The following is a 23,159-nucleotide window of genomic DNA, read 5'->3' as shown; positions in this document are numbered from 1 at the left end:
AACGGCTTCTGTGGTTTCGTGTAAATGTGTATGTGATGTGATGTGATGTACCTTAAGCTTGTTTCCTGCTGCGCTGTCTACTGCCCGGCCGCCTAGCATCCTTTCTTTCACCTTTCACATGGGGAACGGAAGAGTGCGTGCCCTCCTCCATTGGGCGGCGGTTCGACACGTGGTGGTGCTGATTGTCGTTAGTTCTTTTCTCTAGAAGGATGGGGATGTCAGATGATATGTCAAGTGACTGGACAAACCCTCGCTGTCATTTCCACCGGTGTGGAGAGGATGTACAGTTCTAGTTTCTGTCTATCTATCAGTGAGTGCCGGTCGGTCCTCTGCGTGCGTGGTCGTGGCTGCGGCGGTGGATAGTAGTGGTGCGTGCGTGCTATCCTGTCCACCGTCCTGTCCACCGCCCAGCATCCTTAGCACCTCTGGGTTTGTCGTTAGTCAGGGCTTCTCCCGTACCGAGTGACTTCCCCTTCGCCCTGTGGACCTTGGTTTAGCCTGGGTACCCCGTGTTAGCCCGGTACTTTGTAGACCACTAACCACCACTAAAAATGTACGTGAGTGTAAGTTCGTTCCAGCCCCCAGCCCAGCCAGCTCCGGGCCCAGCCCAGCCAGCCAGACCCTGAGGAAGAAGGACCCCTCACTCCTAACCCTCACTCACACCTAACCCTCCTATAACCGGTCACGGTGACGACTTTCTATGGCGGGGACGGACGACGGGGGTTCTAGCGAGGGGTCCTGACGGGGTCGTGGCGGGGTCCTCGCCGCCGCCGGGAGCGATTAGGTAGGCGGTATTAGTTATCCCCCCACCCGCCGGCGCGCACAGTATCGTGGGCTTCACACTCGGCTCGGTGGGGGGTTGGATGGATGGATGTGTGCGTTGTTGCGCGCTGAGGTGAGGTGAGGTGAGGTACCTTGCTATTACGAGATCGAATGCGCGGTTGGCGTGTGAGGGGGGTAGGTGGCATCATTTGAGAGGGGATCGTGACATTTGGAGGTTTTTTGGGAGGGAGAGAGGTTACAGTCGATACCGATACTACCACTGCACTGTATGGTGTCGTATGGTTGGTGATGGTTGGTGATGGTTGGTGTCTGTGGTCTGGTCGGTCGGTCGGTCGGTCGGTCGGTCGGTGTACGGTGTGAACTGTGGACGGTAAAAGTGCTAGGGCTGTCGTCGGGTTGATGAGGTTCTTTACGTGCGAGGGATTATTATATATATCACCAGCTTCACCATCTCCCCCTCCCCCCTCTCTTCCTTCCCCCCTTCCTTCCCCTCTCTCTCTTTTCTCTTGGGAAAAGCTTCCTTCCATCCATCAATCCAGCCATCGATGAATCGTTAAGAGGATCTTTCGAAGGGTTTCATATCCCTTCTACTTCTTCGTCGTCCTTTTACTTCAATTCCTCCTCGCCGCCGATTAACATCCCTTGTCACTCTATCCCCTCATCATCCCCATCCCCTCATTCCTCCCTCCTCCACTCCTCCACTCCTCCTCTTCTCCCCGCTCCTACCTCGGAGCTCCATCTATCTGCCCCTCAATCGTCAATCGTCAATCATCAATCAACCACCCCCGCCATTCCCATCGTCAGAAATCGTCAATTTACCTCGCTCTGTACGTACTGTACAAGCATCACACCCAATCCACCCCCCTACCTACCGCAATAAAAAATTTATAACTCCAGACGCGTACTGTACATACGACACGACAAATTGAGCCCAACCACTTCAGCCGGAGCAGCAAGGACTCGATTGATTGATTGAAGGATATTCCTGGTAACAACAGAGTCTAGAGCAGAGAGGCGTTCTGTCTGTCAGCAAAGCAAGCAAGGAAGGGCATACTTTATACTCGGCGCCATCAATTCCCTCACTCTCCACTCCGTCATTGGGCATTGGAGAAGTCTTATACTTTATACCTCGTCCGTCTTGGTCTCTTTTATACCGCACTCAAATCACTTATACCTCATCCACTCATACCTCGTCCACTCGATCTTTTATACCTCACTCAATCACTTATACCTCGCTCACGCATCCACTCATCCACTCAATCAATCCCTCGTCCTCGCTCACTCATCCACTCAATCCCCCGTCCTCGGTCATTTGAGCAAGGAGTCATCACACATCACATATCACACATCTCACATCTCACCATCGTCCATCTCGCCATCCAGGTTACGACATTAGCTTCGACTCGGCGCCAGCCTGATAACTTTTGACAACTCTGACAACCTTGACAACCACAACCACATCCACAAACAACAACTCCTCGACACCACTACCCACCTCGCTTCACATCGGGTCAACTGCTCGAAGAAGAGTAGAAAGAAACAGCTCAAGCTCCACGACGATCGATTTCAAGCACCCGCTGTCCACTTATTCGACTACTTCGACGAAGCTACTTACGTACCTACTACCCTGCCAACTGCATCTCCATACCCATCCACAAAACCCCACCAATCCACTCAAAATCATCCAGCCAACCAGCCACAACCAGCCAACCAGGTCAACAAGCAACAAAGTACAGCCCAATACAGTCCAGTACAGTCCAGAATTCCAGTGGTACCTTTCTTACCCCTCCACCTAGGTCACTCGGCCATTCTCTTCCCCCATCTTTTTTGCATCGAAACCTCTCTCCGCTATCCTATCCGCTATCCTTCTCCGCTATAATCCCCCAATTCGACCCATCGGCCCCATCGAAATAAATATCCGCGCGATCACGCTTCAACGCCATCAACCAGCTACAGAGCACTATACTACACTACAAAACACACTACAGTATACTACAGTATACTACAGCATACTACACTACTCTCCAGTCTCTCCAGACACACAACAGCCACACAACCCCTCCACGCCACTCCACAATCACAATCCACCATCCCACCATCCCACCAAAAAGTCAAAGGTCACTTTTAAAGGTCACGACAACTCACGAGAACCCTCACGACAATCTTGGACGAATCTAACAACAATTTACAATTTACATCTTCTCATCCTCCCCCGACTCTCACCGCCTTCATCCTCCGCCATTCCCATTGGACAGCACTCCTCAAAACCCTTCAAAACCCTTTCGAACCCCCAACAAACTTTACGCAACACCACCAAAAAACAACCAACACCACGTGAAAGTTACGGCGGGCGGAAGTGACGGAAGACTACGGACAGTGGGACAGTGACCCCGACCCTTCATGTCCCTGCCGTTAGCAGCCTGCGCGTGCGTGACCTCCAGTTCTCATTACCAAATATCCCACGGCGATTGATCTAGCCCGTCCAACCATAACGACCGTTCAGACGCCGAAAGTCCCAAAACTACCCAAGACCACCCAAAACCATCAAAACTACGGAGTACTCAAAAAAAAGTACCCTCAACCCCTCCACACCCCCGGCGTCCACCGAAAATCAAATCCCCTCGGGACCATCGCTGACCTGACCACCCCCCGGACAGGGAAAAAATTAAAAATAAACATCGTGAACTCTCTTCGTTTATTTACTACTTCTACTTCTCTTTTTCCCCCTTTTCCATAATCCTTATCCCCCCTCGCCGACTCAGAGCGAAAGAGTTTCCTCTCACACGACCGACTACCCCGCCATACACGCGCAATCCGACCTAAAAACCCCTCCAAAAAATCACACCACACCACTCCACACAACACACACACAACCCCGCGCGAATCTCACCTGCTGAGAGCTGCACGCACTACCAACCCGCTGCACGCACACGCCTCAAAACTCAATCGCTCACTTGCAGCTTCCCACCCGCCATTGGCCGGCCCTCGACACTCAAACACCTTCGAACACCACGACCCCTCCATCAGCGCCCAGCCACAAAGAAAAAAGAAAAACGAAACCGAAATCGAAATCGAAATAACACACACAACATTCATGCCCTCCGCCACGCCACGCCCCAGCGACCTGCCCCTGCGCCCGCGCCCCTCCCCCCCAGCCGCCGCCTCAAAGGCCTCCCCCGCCTCCCTACCCGTCCACCCCCCCCACACCCCCATGACCCGCACGATCGCGGTCGTCAACTCGAGCGGGCGGCAGGCCGCGTCGCTGATCCGCGTCGCGAGCGCCGTGGGCTACCGGGTGCGCGCGCAGCTGCGCAACCTCGAGGGCATCGTGGCGCAGGAGATCGCGGCGCTGCCCAATGTGTCCGTCTTCGTTGGCGAGCTGGCGCCGCGCGCGGATAAGGGGCGCGTTAATACGGCGCTGATCCGCGAGCTGTTTCAGGGCGCGCAGGTCGCTTTCATTAATACTACGTTCTGGGGGGATGAGGTGGCTATTGGGACCGCGCTCGCGGACGCAGCGAAGGAGGCGCAGATCCAGCACTACATCTACTCCTCGATGCCGGACCACTCGCTGATCTCCCCCGACTGGCCCGCCCTCCCCCTCTGGGCCTCCAAAGCCCGCGTCGAGTCTTACATCCGCTCCCTCGCCCTCCCCGCCACATTCGTCGACACAGGAATCTACAACAACAACTTCACCTCCCTCCCCTACCCCCTCTTCTGCATGGCCCTCCAACCCGACGGCTCCTTCACCTGGCGCGCCCCATTCCACCCCGACGCTCCCCTCCCTTGGTTAGACGCCGAACACGACGTCGGACCCGCCGTGCTACAACTCCTCAAGAACGGACCCCCCGCGCCCGGATCCCCACCAAATAGAATCGCACTAGCATACGAGCGCCTCTCCCCCCGCGAAGCCTGCCGCGCCTTCTCGCGCGCCCTGCGCAGACCAGTCCGCTACGAGCGCGGCCCGATCGAAATCGCCGTCTCCATTCCCAGCGGGTACGCCAGACAGCTTCGCGCGCTAGAACAGCTCTTCTCCCTCGGCGGACCGGATGCGGAGGCTCAGCCGCCGTATTTTGGCGACCTGGCCCAGGAGGAGAGTGTCCCCGCCGCTGCGATGGGGTTGTGGGAGGGGTATAGGGGGTTGGAGGAGTATGCGAGGGAGGTTTTCCCCTTAGAGGAGGCGGCGAATGGGTTGACGTGGATGCATGAGCCGGTGGAGAGGGTGGAGAGGGGGTTGGAGGGGGAGGAGGAGAGTGAGGATGAGGAGGAAGGGTTGATGATGGGGAAGAGGAGGCAGGAGGAGTGGCTTGCTTGAATGGTTAGCCAGAAACTGATGGTCCGTTTTTTAATTCATGGCATGGAAAATGCAGTGCCTACGGGTTTGGGAATGGGAGATGGGACGGGATAAGGATGACTAAAATGGGAACGGAATGGGAAATTGGCGGGTCGGGAGGTGCATCAGGCACGGCGTTGGGAATATTTTTTTGGGGGGTCTTTTAAGTGCTACCTTCTTGCTGCTTGCTTGTCTTGCGGAGCCTGCGAATTATTTTCTTGGGGATGGATGGAAGATGGGATGGGATTATTGAGATATTGACATACCGTGAGCATGGATAGGGATATTGAAGTTGTTAAAGAGTGGGTGGGAGTGGGATAGGAGATAGTGAGATGATATCAAGACAGACAGGGGTTACAGAGACCGGACTGGGAACACGGGCTGGATGGGAAACACACCCACACTTGCCCTCACAATACAAGAAACTTTCACCGCTTCACAACAAAACCTTCCTCCCCAAAATCACACAAAACGTCAAAACCATAAATAAGCATCTCACATTCCCCCCTACCCACCCCCCCCCTCTTCAAGCACTCGACGAGACCTTAAAAAGCGTAGCCTGGTCACTAACCAACATCCCCGCAATACTGGCACTGGTAAGCGTACTCACGATCCCACTCAGCAGGGCACTGAACGCTACTCTCGCTACCCGTCCACCTTTGCCGGGGGCGAGCTGGGAGAGGACACCGATTTGGATTCCGACGCTGCTGATGTTGCCGAAGCCGCAGAGGGCGTAGGTGGCGATGAGGCGGGAGCGGGGGGAGAGGTTGGCGTATTCGATGTCGGAGGTGAGGAAGGAGAACTGTGGGAGGGGGGAGGGAGTCAGTATCTGTTATTCCCAAGTTTCTATTTTTCTTTGGGGGAGGAGGGGGGATTAGAGCTTACAGCGACGAATTCGTTGGTGATGATCTTCATCCCGATCAACTTGCTCACCAGCAAGATATCACCGCCATTCCTGTCAACACCCAGCAGGAAAGAGACGGGGTAGAAGAGGTAGCCCAGCACGAACTGGATGGTGAGGTTTTTCGTCTCCCCAGGATCGAAGGATCCGATATTCAGGTAGTGTCCCCACCATGTCAAGATCGCATTGACAAACTCCAGCAGAGATAAGATACAGAGGAGGGACGCGACGATCATACCCGCGACCTTGAGGCCCAGCCATCCGCCGTTAGCGAAAGCGTGCAGGGCGTTGGAGGGACGCTCTTCATCTTCCATTGCTGGGACGACGATGCGGCCTGCCGTGAGCGGCTCCTCGGTCTCGGGGTAGCGGAGCTTGGAGATGGCGAGGGAGGCGGGGATGGACATCACACAGCTGGAAATCAGAGCTTGTGGGTTAATCCCCATCGAGATATACGCAGCCAGTACAGAGCCAGCGATGGTAGCGAATCCACTCGTCATGACCTGGTGCAGTTCCGCATCCGTGAGATGCGGGATGAACGGCCTGATCAACACGGCACTCTCGCCCTGCCCGACGAACGGGGAGGCGGCAGCGACGACGGCCTCAGCGCCGGAGACGTGCATGGTGTAGAAGAAGAGGTGAGCGAATTTCGTGATGAAGAACTGGAGGGTACCGAGGTAGTAGAGCAGCTGGACCAGGGCGATGAAGAAGACGATCGGCGGAATAACGTTCAAGATGAACCAGCCCAGCGTTAAGGCGTCTGCGTTGGTGAGGAATTCAGTTCCCTTGCTTGCGAAGCCCAGGAGGGACTTGGCGAGGTATGCGATGAAGTTGAAGATGTCGTATCCGGCTTTGGTGCGCAGGACGAAGACGGCGAGGATGAACTGCGCCAGCATGCCGACGATCACGGTGTGCCATTTGATCAATTTGCGGTTCTTGGAGGTCGCCCAGAAGAGGAAGATGAAGACCGCGAGGCCGAAGCAGGAGATGGCGCGGTTGGCGCGCGTGTTGTCCTTGGTCTCCTCGCTCACCATGGAGCCGAGGAGGATGACGGCCACGGTGCCGAGGGCACCGAGGGGGAGGCGGAAGCGGGAGGGGATCATGTGGACGACGCGCTGGACGATGTTCCTCCAGAGGAAGGCGATGGGGATCATGGCGTAGCGGGAGGGGACGTAGAAGGTTACGAGGCGGATCATGATGAAGAGCCAGAGGAGGAAGGGGATCAGCCAGCCGTAGTCGTTGCGGTGGAGGACGAGGCCTGCGATCCACCATCTGTAGGAGTTAGTCGTCGTTCACGTCGTGCATGCGCCGCCATTTCGCGGAATCCAGTGCGGACTTCCACTTTACAATTGGGGGGAATCGCATAGAATAGAAAGCACGCGGAACTCACCCAGTCATCACAGTCCCAACAATAACGTGAATCGCAATGCGAATCTGCTTTCGATACTTTGCAATAAACTTCTTGATCGCCCCTGGCTCCTCATCCTCACTCCTCACCTCCTCCACCCTGTCCACCTTAACCTCATCCGTATCATTGCTCTCGATATCGACCTTGCGTAGACTGTCACGGTCGGTCGACGCCTTGTTATCCGTCGTGGGGTACATCCCATCATCAACCGGATGCGCGCGCACACTCCCACCTCCATTCCTCAGCCTCGTCGTGTCCATCTCCGTCGCCGTCGTCCCCGGCGCATGCCCCGCCCGGTCCACACCCTCAATCACCTCAGCAGATGAATGCTGCATAGCTACTCTGCTCTCACTACTTCGTTAGAAGGGGGGGCAATGTTGAATGAATTGGCCCTCACGCGACAGTCCCAAAAGCAATCCGAGAAACACAAAAAAACGAGAAGAAGGAAGAGAGGTGTCGTCCGCGTGCGCGGAGACTTTATTTATTTCGGTCCACTCCGTAGTACGTAGTCCCCATTTTCCCTACCTTGCCTTGCTTGACCTTACCCTTCACGGGTCTCGCCGCGTGCTGATGGCAGGGCATCTTTTGCAGCGCGCACGCTGTACCACGCCCGATGAGGAAAGTGATACCCATCCTCGGTCTCATCCTAACGCGCTTTCCCGCGTGGAGCAGCTGGGTGGAACATCTTAGTACAGTGGTTCTCTCTTCCCCACATGCAGGATTTTTTCCGATAAGCGCAATTTGAGTGCGTTCGTGTCTGTCCAAGAGTCTAGTCGTCGAGGCCAAGACCGGTATCTGCCAGTGGTTGTGGTTGTTCGTTTTTCTGAGTGGAGTGAGGTCAGGGTTGAGCTAGCCCTCGTGATCTTGGTGGCGCGCTATACTACCCCAGCTCGACGCGGCGTTGGGACGAATGAGGGGGAAGATGGAGGTGAGATTGAGATGGGTGCAGCCACGATCGGCGTATGGGAGATCGGTGGCGTGGGGCGGCTGGAATTGGAAGGTGGAGGGGAGGGGCGGTCATGTCCGGCAGTTTAGGGCAGGAACACAGTACCGTACGGGATACGAGTGCTGTGGCTAAAACACAGTACAACCAACAACTGTGGCTCAGGGGGATACTCATCGCTCGGAGGCTCAATGGACACAATTAGGTCTATCCAATTAGTTGATCCCGCTAAAGTTGAGTTGATACGGTAAGATATCATCCTCGCTTTCTCCGAAACTTATCTCACCCATATCTGCAGCTTACTCCTCCCCAATGCGTCCCTCCGCCACCAAAACCGCCATGACCGCACAAATACGTAAAAAGGGCCGAGACGGGCAGGCGCGCCACATGCAACGTTCGCGGCGCCCAACTGATTGGCAGCGGCCCACCCTTCGCTCCTGTCAACGCAGAATCCGTACATACGTACCTCCAAACAATCCCTATCTTTCTCCACCAACCCCAGACGCGAAGTGGTAGAGAAGCAAGCAAGCCGAACCTCATCGGGAACACGCGACCACACAGACCAGCCCGCTCCCCAGCCGCTTTACCTTCCTTCTTTACCTTCCTTCTGGAAACCCCTGGCGGATTGCGCTGAGATTAAACACAAGGGATCCGCGAGGGCTGCGCGACTGTATCCACATGCCGAGGTGACAGGTCTGGAGTGCATCGTGGGTCGCGGTTCGACGGCGAGTTTGCCTCCGTTGCGTTAGGCTTGGCGCGATAAGACGGCCAGGCTGGCAAACACGTGCGTCAGCTTGTCTCAGCACAGATCCAGATAAGGGGCATGGGTATGGGAGAAGGTTGGGGAGATAAGTGCAATACGGAGTAAATGGTGATAAGAGAGAGAGGAGAGACGGCTGCAGGTGCTGGGATGGAGAATGCGAAGCGTTTTGGTGGCTTGAGGTGAATGAATGTTGGTGCTGGTGATTGGAAGGGGTGTTGTGACCCGGATGGCTGGGCGGCTGGGAGGAGATAGTGGTGATAAGTGGGAGATGAGCTTCGCCGAGGATGGAAGCTGCTAAGATGCTAGGAAGGCTTGGTATGAGCTTGTTGATATTGGAAGCTGCTGGCATTGGAGCGGAGTTGGCCGGTCGTGTCGGCTTGCCGTTGTTTTTCCGTGCCAAGTGAGAGCGGCACAGTGAGGGCCGAGATATGCGAGTTGGCGGCTTGAGATGGAGGATAGATGAGGCCTGCATTGCACAGATACTCTGACCGCTTAGTTTGCGACGGTATGTTGATTCTCTTTAACTTCAAGCATTTTTTCGGTCATCGGTTTACTTACTATCCTGCGTTTTCCTCTCCCTTTTCTGCTTATCATCTCCTATATTTCCGTTATCTCTTACCTCCCTGCCCTGATGGTAATCTGCGCACATGAGAGGTAGAATCGTGCGGGGCCAGAACTTCGTGCAACCTGGAGGCCAATATGCTACATGCGGAGCAGATAATCGCTGTCAGGTGTGGCGGCTGGGATAGTAAAGCTCACAGTTGAAGCCGCTATCCAGGGTAACTGCTAGCAAAAAGGACTGGGACAGCCACTAGTAATACAGCTAGGCCACTTACTGTTTAAGGGCCAGATGATCTGGATATCAAGTCCCGACGGTCCTTCCTCATATATCTCGAACCAAAATCGCCACTTCCATCCCAGGTTGCAGCAGTTTATCCTGATGACACGTTCGCCAGGTATGTTAGCACTGGCCTCCTTCACACCATACATTTCGCAGTTCCTCATACAATAATCCAAGCATTCAGCCTACGAAGCCCCTCCAGTGGGCGACTCGCGAGGATATGATTCTGTGTAAATTGTGAGGTGTGTCTGGCTCAGCAGCACTGCTGCTGCATATGTTCCACAACCACAGACATAGACGGCTTTGGGAAAGCCTCGGTTATGAGCCCAACCGAATCTACCCAAGAAACTACGGCGCAGACCTCATAGAGGCGTTTTTGGACTAATATCACAAGAAGACTTGAAATTTCTAAAGAATGAGTACGCTGAGACTTAATGCAGACTAATCACCATGAAAGCTATTTTGATGTGTTTCGAACTAGTCTATATATCTCCATTCAGTTAAAAAACAGTTCGCAACCCAACCAAGGTTTACTGTTATAGATACGCATCCCACTGCGCCAAATTTACATGTCCTCTTCTTTCATCTTGACGGTTGACGGTACTAGCTCTTTAAGTCCCGTAGATCTACCTTTATCTAATTGAGACCAATAATGAGGGTGTTGGCATCGATGTACCTGGCATCTCTCGCCAAGCGGACCAAATGCTCAAATACTTGTAAAGTGATAGGGTTAGTCGGGCCTCCTGGTTGGTGGGCAGTTCGCATGGCTGCAATATTGGTGTTTATAAACTCCAATGACCTGATTGCCATGCTACGGAAATGATCCCGAATCCACTCATCCCAAGGGCCAACAGGATCGATAATGTCTCTGCCAAGATTAATAGCATTGTAGCCATTCTGTATTCCGGCGAGGACTCCACGGAATGCATTAGCACCTCGGACCATGTTTCTGTGAACGACCGGATCACTGTAGTACGGCCATACAGCTATCACCTATATCATCTCTTAGCAAATAATCCATTAAAGTGATCTTCTATTTACGTTTCACATAGTATTGAGAGGTATACTAGGCTGCGTTAGATCAGCCACTAGATCTGCTATATCTTCTTCTTTGTTCCCGCGTTGCCAGATCTAGTAAAGTCAGTTAGCATTTGCCTAGAATATGTATTGATTTTTTCAGCATGCTCACTGTTGATTTCATCTGATTGATTACTTGAAGGAGAATGAGAAAGTTCTCGGTATTGCGTCGACTTCCGAGAGATTCCATAAGACGATGCACTGGAACACGGGGGTTAAGGCTCCCTGACAGAGCCACAGTATTGGTCATCCATGAGGAATTAAGCCAGTCAGTCCAGAAAGCAGAGATTTGTGGTGCAAATCTCGAGGCCTGCCTAGAGCGAAGAAGCCCATGGTGTCGATCCGAGAAGAAGTTTTGCGGAGTGTTTCCCTCAACGATGTGCTCAGCTACGAGGAGGTCAGTACTACTATAAACCAAAAAAAAACGGAATGGAATACATACTAGAAATTTGCACGCCCGTGGGCACTCGAGTGTAAGGTACAATCATCAAGTTTGAATTGCTACAATCCGTCGGGTCTTCTAATATGAGAACGTAAGTGTATATCAGCGAGTTTGCGGGCCAGCTACCAGACGATCGCCAAGTAGGCTGCGGCCAAGAAATTTCTCGTGTGGTTCCGTCAGCTAAAGTAACTATGAATTTTTTCGGTGCAGCTGAAGCCCGTCCTTGCAAGAATATGTGTTCATCCGCAGGATACGACGATATAAGATCAGATGAAACTCCACGAGCTATAAGGTATTCTTCTGGTGATTGCAACGAGCGCTTTGTAAAGTCTCCCTCATCGTCGTAGTTGTCGCCTATTAGAGCCTGCGATGCGATGGGCGATCTTCATCGTTAGGATCATCACAATTGTCAGTTTGGCAGTGGCCAATCGAGCATGACACGAAGTTGGCCGTAGCGCCAATTCTTTCGTTCATTGTGTGCGGCATGCATAGAAGAGTATTTGCAACGTCCGATGCTTGAAATAAAACAAGATTAGAGCCTATCCACGTTTTTAGGAAGACACTCAATGTCGCCATAGCAAAATATGGGAGAGTGGCCTTGACTCCGCTTGTCCATATGGTTTTTATCTGTTCAACCCATGGATTGGTTTCTCCATGGCGGACAGAAGATATTAATCCTGTGAGAGCTGTGAGAACTGTAGAAACCTCACTAGTCGTTGGTGTTGCACGAATAGCAATATCACCATAGCTAGCGTGGCGTGAGGCAAGGTATCCATCTTCTTCCTCTGAATATCTTTTTGAAATGGCAGTTGGAACATTTACTGGACAAGTTGGAGCTGAAATAAAGTCTTTAAGGGCAGCCTCGAACGTGTCAAGAAGAGGGTTTGGAATAGCTTTAGTGAGGTTGTATAAGCCTCACAGCAGTATACGCCTGCGCCGCCTCTAGTCAAGCAGTTTTTTGTCTTCAATCTCATGTTGTTCATTGCAACTCGCGTCTTGCCAGCAGGGCATTCCGACCTGTAATATTTATCCGGGTTCTTATTAGAAGGGGAGATTCCGATGTCGGTATTCTTGTTACACGATGACCATTTCTTGTCTGGCGTCCCGTAGCAACAGTATGGCTTAAATTCAAAATTGCGCTTATATGAGATCCCGAACCTATAAGGAGTGTGTTCGAGGCAGTTAACTCCACCACTGCCTGACCATGAGCGGGTAGGCTGGCTGATACTCTAGGAAGAACCGCAATCGGAATCACAGTGTGGAGCCGTCCCATTCCAATAGCACCGGTTATACAAAGCTGCCGCATCAATCAAAAATGAAACAGCGGTATGGACACGTACCTCGCAACATGCTGCTTGGTAATGGTTAATATTTTTGCAATCCTTTGCATAGGACCCTACTTCGACATATCCATCGGGGCATGTGGAGTCGTAATTGCCGTTGTGATGAGAGTACCATCCGCATTTTGGTCTCTGTAAATCATCCGGGCAACACAATAAGCGTTCCCCTATTCCTCCACAGAACGTGTCATCTTGCATAATCTCTCTATCATAATTCTTCTATACATCATCCCGAACAACTGTCACATACTCTGCCGGACACAATCTTCTGCAGCTTGACTAATGGCACTGTTTCTGTAAAGTAGAGACACTTATTAACAGCGTCGGGTGTGCCTGCTGTAATCTCTTAGGCTGGAACGAAGCTTCTCCCTACGGCAGTTCCGAGACCTTTTGAAGATGCTCTGTCGCTGGAGTCTTGACTGATAGCCCAAACGAACACCCTACTAAGGCACTGGGATTTCACAAAATTTGCCTTGATCTTAAAGGTGTGTCTATCATCGTATGCTGCCCATTAGCTACCCTAGGTAATGATTTTGACAGCTTCGTTTTCGAGAAGCTCGGGTTTGAGGTTGTTTTTTGTGATTATATCCGCAAGTTCGGCGTTAGTAAGAGTACCGACAGAATTACTGCACGGCCTAACTTTGTTAGCTGAGACATAAGCGCAGCCTGGGGTCTTGCAGAGAGTGTTACCTGGCGTGGAGGTTCGGGCGTAAAAAGCGAGTCCAAGATTGACCATGCCTGACGGGATTCTATTACGCCACAGTAGATCAAGAGAATCAGCGATCTCTGTGAGACTGGCATGTGCATTCAGGAACGTACCCAGCTACCTGTTGCTAATATCCTATACACTATAGATACAGTCAGAATGCACAACAAGAGTTGAATGTTGTAGAATCTGTACCCATGAAGATCATATGTCATAATATTGAAAACTAATATCATATTATTAGCGGTATGTGTAATGTGATGTAGTTTGATATAGATCTTAGGCAGTAATATGACCATATACTGATCTGCTTATAGGATATATAATGTAGAAAGGGAGAATACGTACAATCTACTACCGTAGCCAAATTCTTGATGTCGAAATGCTGCAGATACTAGTAAGAGGCGGGAATGGTGATGCTGAGTCCATCTCTCCTACCTGTCGACTGTAATGCTGATTTCAGTTTACTAAGAAATATTGGAAAGTTTTTGAAGTCCTTATTACGCCTACTTCTATCTTCAGCTTGCGGATATTCCCAGTTAATGTTGACGCCATTAAAATTATACGTCAACATGAATGAAATAAGAGATTTTATAAAAGCGAAGTTGATATGCGTATAGATGCCAATTGGGATCTGATCTGGAGTAAAAGTCTGGCAACCTCGTCTCGTCGCCCAGCCCTCATAGTATCCGATTACTCTGTCTATGATACCCTATAACTACACGTGATTTTAGGAAATTACACCACAAACGACTCTAAAACGACTCCACGCATGATAAATCATGCGGTTAAGAACCCCACATTGCTTAGTAATAATTCGGCCTGAGGCCGAAAGTATATCTCGAAACGCAACCGTGCCAATTAAACTCAGAGAAGGTTTCTCGGCCATTAGTTGCTGCAAGCTTTCCCTAGGCTATAATCGCCGAGTCCGCCAGTTGCTCACAGTCGGAGGAAGCAAGTGCATCTAGCGGATCGCTCAACAGAACATCTATGTTCCACGAAATGTCTTCACCACCCGGATTGGAATGTCAGCGGCTCACGCAACCAGTAAAGCTGGTAGAAGAGCAGGCGGAGCAAGCAAACCTCGAAATAAGACGTAACTCCTTTATTCCCTTCAGCCCTACAGTTGTTGAAGCTCTGGAGCAATGTGATATCGAAACAGTCCGGAGGCGACTTGATGAAGTAGTGAAGCAGGGGCATCCAGATACCGGATGGGCTGCTATGCACACCGTGTGCCACTCCACCAAGTCGCCAAAGCTTAAAATTGAGATCATCAAGCTCCTGCTAGAGAACGGTGCAGAAGTTAACGAGGCGATGGGGAACGAATTCTGGACTCCGTTGCACGCAGCGACTGCGGAAGGGGATGTAGAAGTTGTGCGATTCTTACTTGAAAATGGGGCCCGTATTGATGCTGAGGATGGCCGTTGCGGGACCCCCTTAACGATAGCTATTAGCTTCGGATATGTGGCCGTAGTCGACCTCCTGTTAGTACAGTGTGGATCTAACCTTAGGATTCAGCATGGGGATCATGAAATAATTCTGTTACATTACGCTGCTACAACGAGCCATGTCGGTGTAATTGAGCTGCTATTGGCAAGAGGAGGCTTAAAAGACTTGGAAGCAAAGAACGACGGTGGAGAAACGCCGCTACTTTGCTCTTTGTCCCTGGATGCTGCAAATTTCTTCCACAACGATGACGACTTTAAAGCGACAGAAAAGGTAGTAGAAACGTTGATCTGCGCTGGTGCTAATCTCTCTGCAAGAGATAGCTCTGGAAGAAGCGTCCTTCATGGTGCTGCCAGATATGGGTTCCATGCTGTCGTTTTGAAATGTTTAGACAATGGAATGGATATTAATGATGACGGCGGGGGAATACCACAACCTGTGGGGTGGCATAGAGACGGGTTCCACTGTACCCCACTCCAACTTGCTGTCTGGGGAGCACATTTAGAACTCGTGCAGCTTCTACTCAGCTTTGGTGCCAATCCCTCCTTGCCAGATTACGAAGGCAAGCACCCGCTCCACTACTTATTAGAGGGATGGGACTGGATAAAGAATGATCAGGGGCAGGACCCTAGTCGGGCATTTGCTAACGCCGTCTCCATCGCCCGGATCCTCCTCGACAATGGAGCTATCATAGACGCCAAAGACAACAAACACTATACGCCCTTCCACCGCGCCGTGGAGGTTGACCCAAATTGCCTTCCAGTGCTAGAATTCCTCCTCGTACGAGGTGCAGCTATAAACACATGTTCAGACTCTCCGATTAGTGGCACACCTCTCCATAGCGCATGTTCTGAGCCAGTATGTCTGCGCTTTCTTCTTCAGCACGGAGCGGATGTGCACATGCGAGACGTGCAAGGAGCATCAGCGCTGCATAGAGCGAGCCAGGACGGCTGGAAAGAATCGGTTAGCTTGCTGTTAGAGAGCGGTGCTGATGTGAATGCGCAAGACGTCGCAGGGAGAGTTCCGCTACATTACGCTTCGAGGTTCTTGAGGAAGGATTGTTTAGATCTGTTAAAGCGCTATGGAGCTAATGAGACGTTGCGTGATTTGCGAGGGAGCTTGCCGGGAGACTATCTTGCTGTTGAAGAGAAGAAATTTGAGACGAAGAAGGCGCAGGATGCTCTAGGTCGAGGAAGAGGTGGTTTTGGAAGAGGAAGGAGATAAGGCGTATTTCGGATGTTGTCTCTTTGGTCCTTTTCACCATCTATGGAGCCGTTTATCGATTATTCCTCAGCCTACTGAGGAAAGGCGCGATGGGTATTCAGATACGGTTGTCCAGCCACCAACCGGCGCTGTTCTTGCAAAGGGTACAACCCCGTACTGTGGCTCTTTCTACCAAGTCACGGCTGGGACAGCCTGTGCGGAAATTAGTCTGGCAAATTCTATTCCGTATGCTCTGTTCCTGGAAGTAAATCCATCTCTATCAAAGTCAACCTGCAACAGCGATCTCATCGATAACTTGTACTACTGCGTTGCGCCTTACTATCGCTGGCGCGAAATGGGACCGTCGTCTACAACCACAGCATCCTCTACAGCCACTACTTTTGTCACCCCTACAACCCCTCAAACTACAACTATGGCTACTTCCTCAACCGTTCCTATTATTAGCTCAACCACATATCCAGCCGCCCCTGCTCCTACTAGCACTGGTACACCGCCTCAGTGCAATTCTTGGTATACCATTAAGAATGGAGATACGTGCGACACAATCAATTCTGCGTACGGAATCTCACGATCACAATTGGTCATCTGGAACGGTTATCTTAATACTGCCTGTGATAATCTCTCTATCGGATACTCTGTCTGTGTAGCAAGCCCTCTGGTGTTCTAATTCTAGATTTCCCTTAGGTGCTACGTAGGTGTTACAACTTCACGAACTCTGGCGAATCAAATTATACTTTCGAACCAAGACACTACGATGACAGTTGAGCTTTGTTAGCAAACATGTCGATCGAATGGATATACTTTCGCTAGCCTCGAATACGCCCACTAATGTTAGTGTGCTAACTCCATACTGAATAATGGCCCTGCGACATCAGGCTGTACCAGTCCATGCCTAGCAAACACTGTCGAGATGTGCGGTGGCAGTAACAGGATTAATGTATACTCAATCGGCGATGATACGATTGTTGGATGTTATGTCGACTCTTCTATGTCACGTACTCTAAGAAACCGTGTTGCGGTTCCAAAGGAAACAACAATAATGACACACTAAGTATGAGCTGGTTATCAAATTTCTAGCGTTGAGTACAAATGGGAATGCTACTGTGATAACTTTATCAACGGCGCTGTTGCCTCGAGTGGATGTGATATGACATGCGCTGGTAACTTAAACCAGATCTGCGGAGGTTCAAATCGCATAACCATATTAGCAAGACCGCAGTCTAGATATGTTGGTTGCTTCTCAGATTCAGCCACGGCTCGCACGCTAGCAAATAGATATTCCATTGCGAATGAGGGCGCAATCATGACGGTTGACCTATGTCGGAATACCTGTAGAACCGCCGGTTACATATACTTAGGCGTTGAGTTTGGCTAGCAGTGTTTCTGTGGCAATTCCATTCAAACGACAGGCACCATCAGTACAGGGTGTACTATGGCCTGTGCAGGCAATGCGACTCAGATCTGTGGCGGATCTAACAGAGTGAGTATATACTCGTTATAATTAGAGGTATAATAGAAATCACACGCAGAGTAAAGATGGAAAATCTGATTAGGAGAAATTGAATAGTTGAAGCGTGTACCATTTTAGACTTAATGACAGCGTCTTTTCTTGCGAGGGGTTAGCTTAACGCTATGCAATACCTAATAGACCTAGCAATGGTCGTGAAGTGGGAAAGAGAAGGTAAACAGGATACACATTAAACTAAAGGCGTAAATTCAAGCAGGGAATAATGGCATCATATTGCAAAAATTAGCCTAGTTTATCGAGACACTTAGAATTTAGATTGAAATACAGCCTGTATATGTCGGCGGCATTTCCTATTTGGTCATATAATCGTACTATATCCACCACCAGACCCCCCCCTCGAATTTGCTCCGAGCATTGAAAATCTGTACGCTTAAAGGACAATCTCCAGAATACACACGAGAGTAAAGATCCCAGAGCCTGTTTAGCCTTGCTAACGCCCAGCCTCTGTATCTAGGGTCGCATTCGCTCATGTCTTCAGGGTCAAAAAGAGTATCGATGACCTTAATACACACATTCTGATCGGCGTTTCCCGTTGTTCTAACTTCCGTCGTCGCTGGTGGTGCATCTCTTAGCCAGTATAGATCCTCCTCGTCAATTAGAAGACAAACGTTCATGTTGATGTTGCTACTCTTATCATTGTTGGGATCATCAGCCCAGTCGGTGAAGTGGTCTGCAACCTCATCGATCGACGCTCCATCATACTTCTCCCTGTCGCTCATGATAAGGTTCCGGTATCGCGCGCAGACTTCGCGAGTTGGTGTAGGATCGAGCTGGTCCTCTCCCTCCTCCACTTCCAGGTTCGTAACCCCCATGTACCTCCAGATAGAATTGATCACATATTCATCCAACTTTGCAATCGTGCCTTCCCACAACAAATCAGACTCTGGAGTGTAAACCGTCCGATAGATTGCGAAACCCCAATAGTTGGGACAACAGTCCCGAAGGAACCTGCGCTCTTGCCGACTCCGTTCTGGCCAAGATAACGACATTACTGCTGGAGTTTTCACACTGCCGTGAGTTCAATGCGCAAAATGAATTGTAGTTGTATACTGCGGTTCAGTCCTTCGATGCAGGTCGTAAATGTGTATATCGCGTTAGGAAACCCACGAGCTCAAAAGTGAGCCTTGCTGTAGAAGCACGTTGTATTGACGAAGACAGGGGTCGATTTTAGGCAAAGGTCGCCGACTTTTACTACGTGCAAAGCAGTTGGTGATATGGCATTAGCACTGATTTGATGTGAAGATGAGGAAGAAGCGATCCCTTGCAAGTGGACACAGAGCTCGGAAGCGTACTGCGATTCCTGTAGATACAATTTTCGAAAATAACTTAAATATATACAACCTAATCCATCAACACAGGAAGCCAAGGTTAAAAGAGCAAAATCGGCGCTCATCTCACCATTTATTTCCCACCAACATTTCCCTATTCCTTCATACAACCCATCTCCATGCCCACCCATAAAAAACACCTTACAGACACTGTGAATACCACTGGTTAGTCGCCTGACAGGTCGACCCAGCCTGACAAGAAGTTCCCCCAGTCCACCCCGACCCCCCACACTGCCCATACTTCGCCACCGTCCCCCCCCCGGTCCCCGTCCCACTCGACGGCGTCGTTGTCCCCGCGCTCGTTGAGCTCACCGGCGTTACCACACTTGCCGTCGGCACCGTTCCGTCTCCTGTTGGCGTATCGTCCGAGCGCACACAGCCCGATTTGTTCGTGATCGCCAGCGGACAGGCGACGCTCTTGAAACTGACGGAGGGATTGTCGGCGTTCTGGAACCAGTCGAAGCGCCAGTAGCAGCCGGCTTTGAGAGCTGCGGGGAAGGCATCACACTGGCTGCGTGAGGAGATGCCGCCGTATTGGGCGCCCCAGCCGGTGGAGGGAGTTCCGTATTGAGGGGTGCAGGCGTTGAAGATACCGAAGCCACCGCCGGGCATCTGGGGGATGTCAATTTTGGGACATCCTGCGCAAAAGGGCACCGGGGATGGCGGGGAAGGGCCAGTGGAGTAGAAAGGGAAAGGGGGGAGTAGGAAAATGAATACGCACGCCGAGATCGAAGTGGTTCTGGCCAAGATCACCGCCAGTATTAGTAGCCTGAACGATCATCTTCTTTCCTGACACCGGGCCACTCGTAAACGTCAACTCGTAGCAGGCACAGCACCAGCTCGCCTCAGTCCCACCCGCTATCGATACCGCGGCGTATCCATAAGCCAGGGAGTCCGAGACGGCCCATGGGCTCTCATTGGAGCACATAAAGGCTGGACCGCCATTATCACAGGCGGACTTGGCGTCTACATTGGCGAGCACATTGTCGTTCTTGTCACAGGACTGCACAGGGCCAGTCTTGAGGGAGGCCTTGCCTGACCAGGAGCAGGACGGTTTGCAGCAGTCCCAGTAGCGGGTTGTTACTCCGGTGCCAGAGACGGCGAGAGAAGGGGTGGCGAGGAAGAAGGGGAGGAGGGCTAGGAGGGTGAGTTTGGAGAGAGCCATATTGCTAGTGTCTGGTGGTGATATTGATGAGAAGGCTTGGCTTCGGGAGATAGACAAGAGTGGAGTTGAAGGGAAGAAGGGAATATATATCCCAACTTTAACGCAGGGGGAATTTAGGCTGAGCGACGATCGATACCAATATCGAGGGTCGTGGGATATACCGTGCTTTATATTATCGGCTTTTATATGCCAAGAGAGAACATGGGTGATGCTTGAGAGAGTCCAATGAATGATATCGAGAAACAAGAATATACCCATACCTTTGAATTAGCCGCCATACCGCCCTTTATTCTCCGCATAACCAGCTCATATATCCTGGGCCGGTTCTACTAATGCTTCCTGCCCAATCCGCATCATCTGATGGCAACGTACGGGCCGCGACTGCGACGCCCATCGCCACCAAAGCGCGTCGGGAGAAGGCGGTTGGTGAGAGAGTGGAACTGAGACTAGGAGTGAGACTTCCTTAATTTGTAGAATGAACCCCGAATGGGACTGGCTCTATTTTGCAATATATACTCGGGAGATTGGGCCGGCGTAGCTATGCACCGGCAGGTATAGGCATAGCGGCTTGTGGATCCCGTAATGAGGAGAAGTCCTGGGCGTGGAGGGGTAAAGTTGACAGACCGCTCCAAAGACGCCAAAGACGGCACATATTTTGGTATTCTATAGCATCTGTTCTGTGGTTGCGCTTTGGCCTCTCCATTTCCACCCCTCTCATCAAATGTCCAATAGAAAAATAATGTAGGAACGTGACTTAGCGGCTTACCACTGAACCCAAGGGAAAAACTCTCCGGCTGGGAATGCGGGGAAGCATATGCATGGGCGGGAAATTTTATGGTCCAGCCACCGTACGCCCACGTAATGCGGCCACCCATGGCCGTTGTGGCTTCTATCGATGTATCGATTTATCGTGAATAGACTGTTGCGGTGAACGAGGAAGTTTGAGACTATAAAATATATCACAGATATTAGCTGGTTGGGGACTGGTGTAGGCGGCTGGCGATTAAATTTATCGTTCAGTCAATACCCTTTACGACACGCCGACCACCCACTACTTCATGACCTAAATTATCTTCCGTGTGATCGTTATTCAACGTTAATATTTCAGTTACATGCCGGAAGTAAATCCCTAACTCCAGGCTCCTCGCTATGCTCAAATTTGTGGCGCGCCAGACAGACGACCACCAGAGGCCCCACTAGACTCTATCTCCTCCCTCTCCCCGCACCGCCACTTCCACCAGGCATCCCCCCACCTCCCATCATGCCCCCCATCTGCTGCATCATGGCCTGCATGTCCATGCCTCCAGGCATTCCTCCCCCTCCTCCACCGCCACCAAACATCTTCATCATCGAGCTCAGGTCTGGCATGCCACCACCACCGGCACCACCTGCACCTCCCATGCTCGCGAGTCTCTTCTGCATCGCCGCCATCTGCTGCTGCTTGTTGGCGCCTCCCATCGCGCTCTGGGCGCGCTGCATGTTCTTCATGTTGCCGCCCATCTTCTTTGCCATCCCGGCCATCATCTTGTGCTGCGTCAGGATATCCTCGACCTCGCGCACGCTAGTGCCGCTGCCGCGCGCAATGCGCGTCATGCGCGTTGGCTGCTCGATGAAGAGCTTGCCATCGCAGTCGAGCTCTTTAGTCGTCATGCTGTCGCAGATGTAGATCATGCGCTTGAGCTTCAGGGAACCCTCTTCGTCGTCCATGCCCTGCATCATGCCACTCATGCCGGGGATCATACCGGCCATCTTAGACAGGGGACCCATCTTCATGATATTCGAGAGCTGGTCACGTAGATCGCGGATAGTGAAGACACCTTCAGCGATGTGCTTCATCGTATCCTTTTGGTCAAGCTTGAGCGACTGCACGTGCTCGACGAGGCCTTGCATGTCGCCCATACCGAGGAGCTTGTTGACGAACTGCTGCGGCGCGAATCGCTCAAGATCCAGCATGTGCTCACCAGTACCGATAAACACGATAGGTGTTCGTGTTGCAGCGACTGCGGATATGGCACCACCACCGCTTGCACTTCCGTCGGTCTTCGTAATAATGATAGCTCCGAAATCTGCGGCCTCCTTGAAGGCTTTACTTTGCGCCTCAGCCTGCTGACCAATACTGGAATCCAAGACCATAATAGTCTGATCTGGCTTCACAGCATCCTGAATATCCTTCATTTCCTGGAACAGAGCATCTTCTTGCCTGTGCCTTCCACTCGTATCCACGATAATGATCTCGAACCTCTCCTTCTTGAACTTATCCACTCCCTCCTTTGCCACTACGGCTGGATCCGTCTGTGTGAGAGAACCATAGTATGGGATTTTCGCCTTGGTGGCGTTTTGCTTCAACTGGTCAAAAGCTCCGGCTCTGAAGGTATCGGCGCAAACAAGGCAGGCCTTGAAGCCTCTCGATTGGTAGTGTCGTGCCAGTTTCGTACATGTTGTAGTCTTACCCGCGCCCTGTAATCCAACAAACATGATGACATTCGGCTTGCCCTTCTTTGGCTTGAACGGTTCGGCATGGGGATCGACAAGCTTGACCAGTTCATCGAAGACGGACTTCTGAATGAGGCGCTTCTTGTTGACGCTTGGCTCGAGGTCCTTGAAGTTCACGGAGGCTTTAATAGATTTGCGTAGGTTTCCGACGAGCTTCACGTTGACGTCGGCTTCGAGGAGAGCGGTACAGATCTCCTTGATCATGCCATCGAATGCCTATGTCTGTTAGAAGCTGTAGTCTTACAGAGTAGCGACGTGGCATTACCTTCTCGTCGAGATTGCTCGATCGAGTTAAGTCGTTGACGGCCGCATTAATGCGCCGTCCAAGATCTTGAAGAACCATAGCTCAGATAGCGCTGACAGGCAGTCTGAACCTCAGTTTAATATACAACGAGACTCAAGGTTCCATGAGACGTCGAATTATGTCCATGTGGGCTAAGGAAT

At 51.4% G+C, this 23,159-nt stretch overlaps 7 protein-coding genes across 7 annotated transcripts; 2 read left to right on the top strand and 5 right to left on the bottom strand.

Moving 5' to 3' along the window:
* The first annotated feature begins 1,260 nt into the window (after positions 1-1,260).
* VE01_06085 (uncharacterized protein) lies at positions 1,261-5,571 on the top strand. The gene has a single exon (XM_059463759.1). It carries the CDS (start codon positions 3,878-3,880, stop codon positions 5,093-5,095), a length of 1,218 nt encoding a protein of 405 aa, XP_059319635.1. The 5' UTR covers positions 1,261-3,877; the 3' UTR covers positions 5,096-5,571.
* Positions 5,572-5,635: 64 nt separating this feature from the next.
* On the bottom strand, positions 5,636-8,529 carry VE01_06084 (uncharacterized protein). The gene is made up of 3 exons (XM_018275538.2): positions 7,402-8,529; positions 5,999-7,283; positions 5,636-5,915 (listed from the first exon to the last, which is right to left on the bottom strand). The coding sequence occupies exons 1-3, from the start codon at positions 7,752-7,754 to the stop codon at positions 5,640-5,642; spliced, it is 1,914 nt and encodes a 637-aa protein (XP_018129579.1). The 5' UTR covers positions 7,755-8,529; the 3' UTR covers positions 5,636-5,639.
* A 2,073-nt stretch (positions 8,530-10,602) lies between these two features.
* On the bottom strand, positions 10,603-10,911 carry VE01_06083 (uncharacterized protein; the record flags this gene model as incomplete). Its single annotated transcript, XM_018275537.1, has 1 exon — positions 10,603-10,911. One exon carries the CDS (start codon positions 10,909-10,911, stop codon positions 10,603-10,605), a length of 309 nt encoding a protein of 102 aa, XP_018129574.1.
* A 3,506-nt stretch (positions 10,912-14,417) lies between these two features.
* Positions 14,418-17,967, top strand: VE01_06082 (uncharacterized protein). Its single transcript, XM_018275536.2, has one exon. The coding sequence runs from the start codon at positions 14,522-14,524 to the stop codon at positions 16,199-16,201; it is 1,680 nt and encodes a 559-aa protein (XP_018129575.2). The 5' UTR covers positions 14,418-14,521; the 3' UTR covers positions 16,202-17,967.
* Positions 17,968-18,026: 59 nt separating this feature from the next.
* VE01_06081 (uncharacterized protein) lies at positions 18,027-19,061 on the bottom strand. Its single transcript, XM_018275535.2, has one exon. The coding sequence runs from the start codon at positions 18,716-18,718 to the stop codon at positions 18,041-18,043; it is 678 nt and encodes a 225-aa protein (XP_018129576.1). The 5' UTR covers positions 18,719-19,061; the 3' UTR covers positions 18,027-18,040.
* Positions 19,062-19,198: 137 nt separating this feature from the next.
* VE01_06080 (uncharacterized protein) lies at positions 19,199-20,974 on the bottom strand (the record flags this gene model as incomplete). The annotated part of the gene is made up of 2 exons (XM_018275534.2): positions 19,779-20,974; positions 19,199-19,669 (listed from the first exon to the last, which is right to left on the bottom strand). Exons 1-2 carry the CDS (start codon positions 20,478-20,480, stop codon positions 19,199-19,201), a joined length of 1,173 nt encoding a protein of 390 aa, XP_018129577.2. The 5' UTR covers positions 20,481-20,974.
* SRP54 (Signal recognition particle) lies at positions 20,975-23,136 on the bottom strand. Its single transcript, XM_018275533.2, has 2 exons — positions 22,981-23,136; positions 20,975-22,931 (listed from the first exon to the last, which is right to left on the bottom strand). Exons 1-2 carry the CDS (start codon positions 23,056-23,058, stop codon positions 21,426-21,428), a joined length of 1,584 nt encoding a protein of 527 aa, XP_018129625.1. The 5' UTR covers positions 23,059-23,136; the 3' UTR covers positions 20,975-21,425.
* Between the last annotated feature and the right edge of the window lie 23 nt (positions 23,137-23,159).

Source organism: Pseudogymnoascus verrucosus (assembly GCF_001662655.1).
Source record: "Pseudogymnoascus verrucosus strain UAMH 10579 unplaced genomic scaffold scaffold_27, whole genome shotgun sequence".
NCBI lineage: Eukaryota > Fungi > Ascomycota > Leotiomycetes > Thelebolales > Thelebolaceae > Pseudogymnoascus > Pseudogymnoascus verrucosus.
The sequence above is the reverse complement of the archived record's forward strand: the minus strand, read 5'-3'. Positions and strand labels throughout refer to the sequence as shown.

Coding starts and splice junctions, on each gene's coding strand:
- SRP54 (XM_018275533.2), bottom strand. CDS start 23,058: ATGGTTCTTCAAGATCTTGGACGGCGCATTAATGCGGCCGTCAACGAC. Junction 22,932..22,980: donor CGAGCAATCTCGACGAGAAG/GTAATGCCACGT, acceptor TAACAGACATAG/GCATTCGATGGCATGATCAA.
- VE01_06082 (XM_018275536.2), top strand. CDS start 14,522: ATGTTCCACGAAATGTCTTCACCACCCGGATTGGAATGTCAGCGGCTC.
- VE01_06084 (XM_018275538.2), bottom strand. CDS start 7,754: ATGCAGCATTCATCTGCTGAGGTGATTGAGGGTGTGGACCGGGCGGGG. Junction 7,284..7,401: donor GTTGGGACTGTGATGACTGG/GTGAGTTCCGCG, acceptor TAACTCCTACAG/ATGGTGGATCGCAGGCCTCG. Junction 5,916..5,998: donor TCACCAACGAATTCGTCGCT/GTAAGCTCTAAT, acceptor CCCCTCCCACAG/TTCTCCTTCCTCACCTCCGA.
- VE01_06085 (XM_059463759.1), top strand. CDS start 3,878: ATGCCCTCCGCCACGCCACGCCCCAGCGACCTGCCCCTGCGCCCGCGC.
- VE01_06081 (XM_018275535.2), bottom strand. CDS start 18,718: ATGTCGTTATCTTGGCCAGAACGGAGTCGGCAAGAGCGCAGGTTCCTT.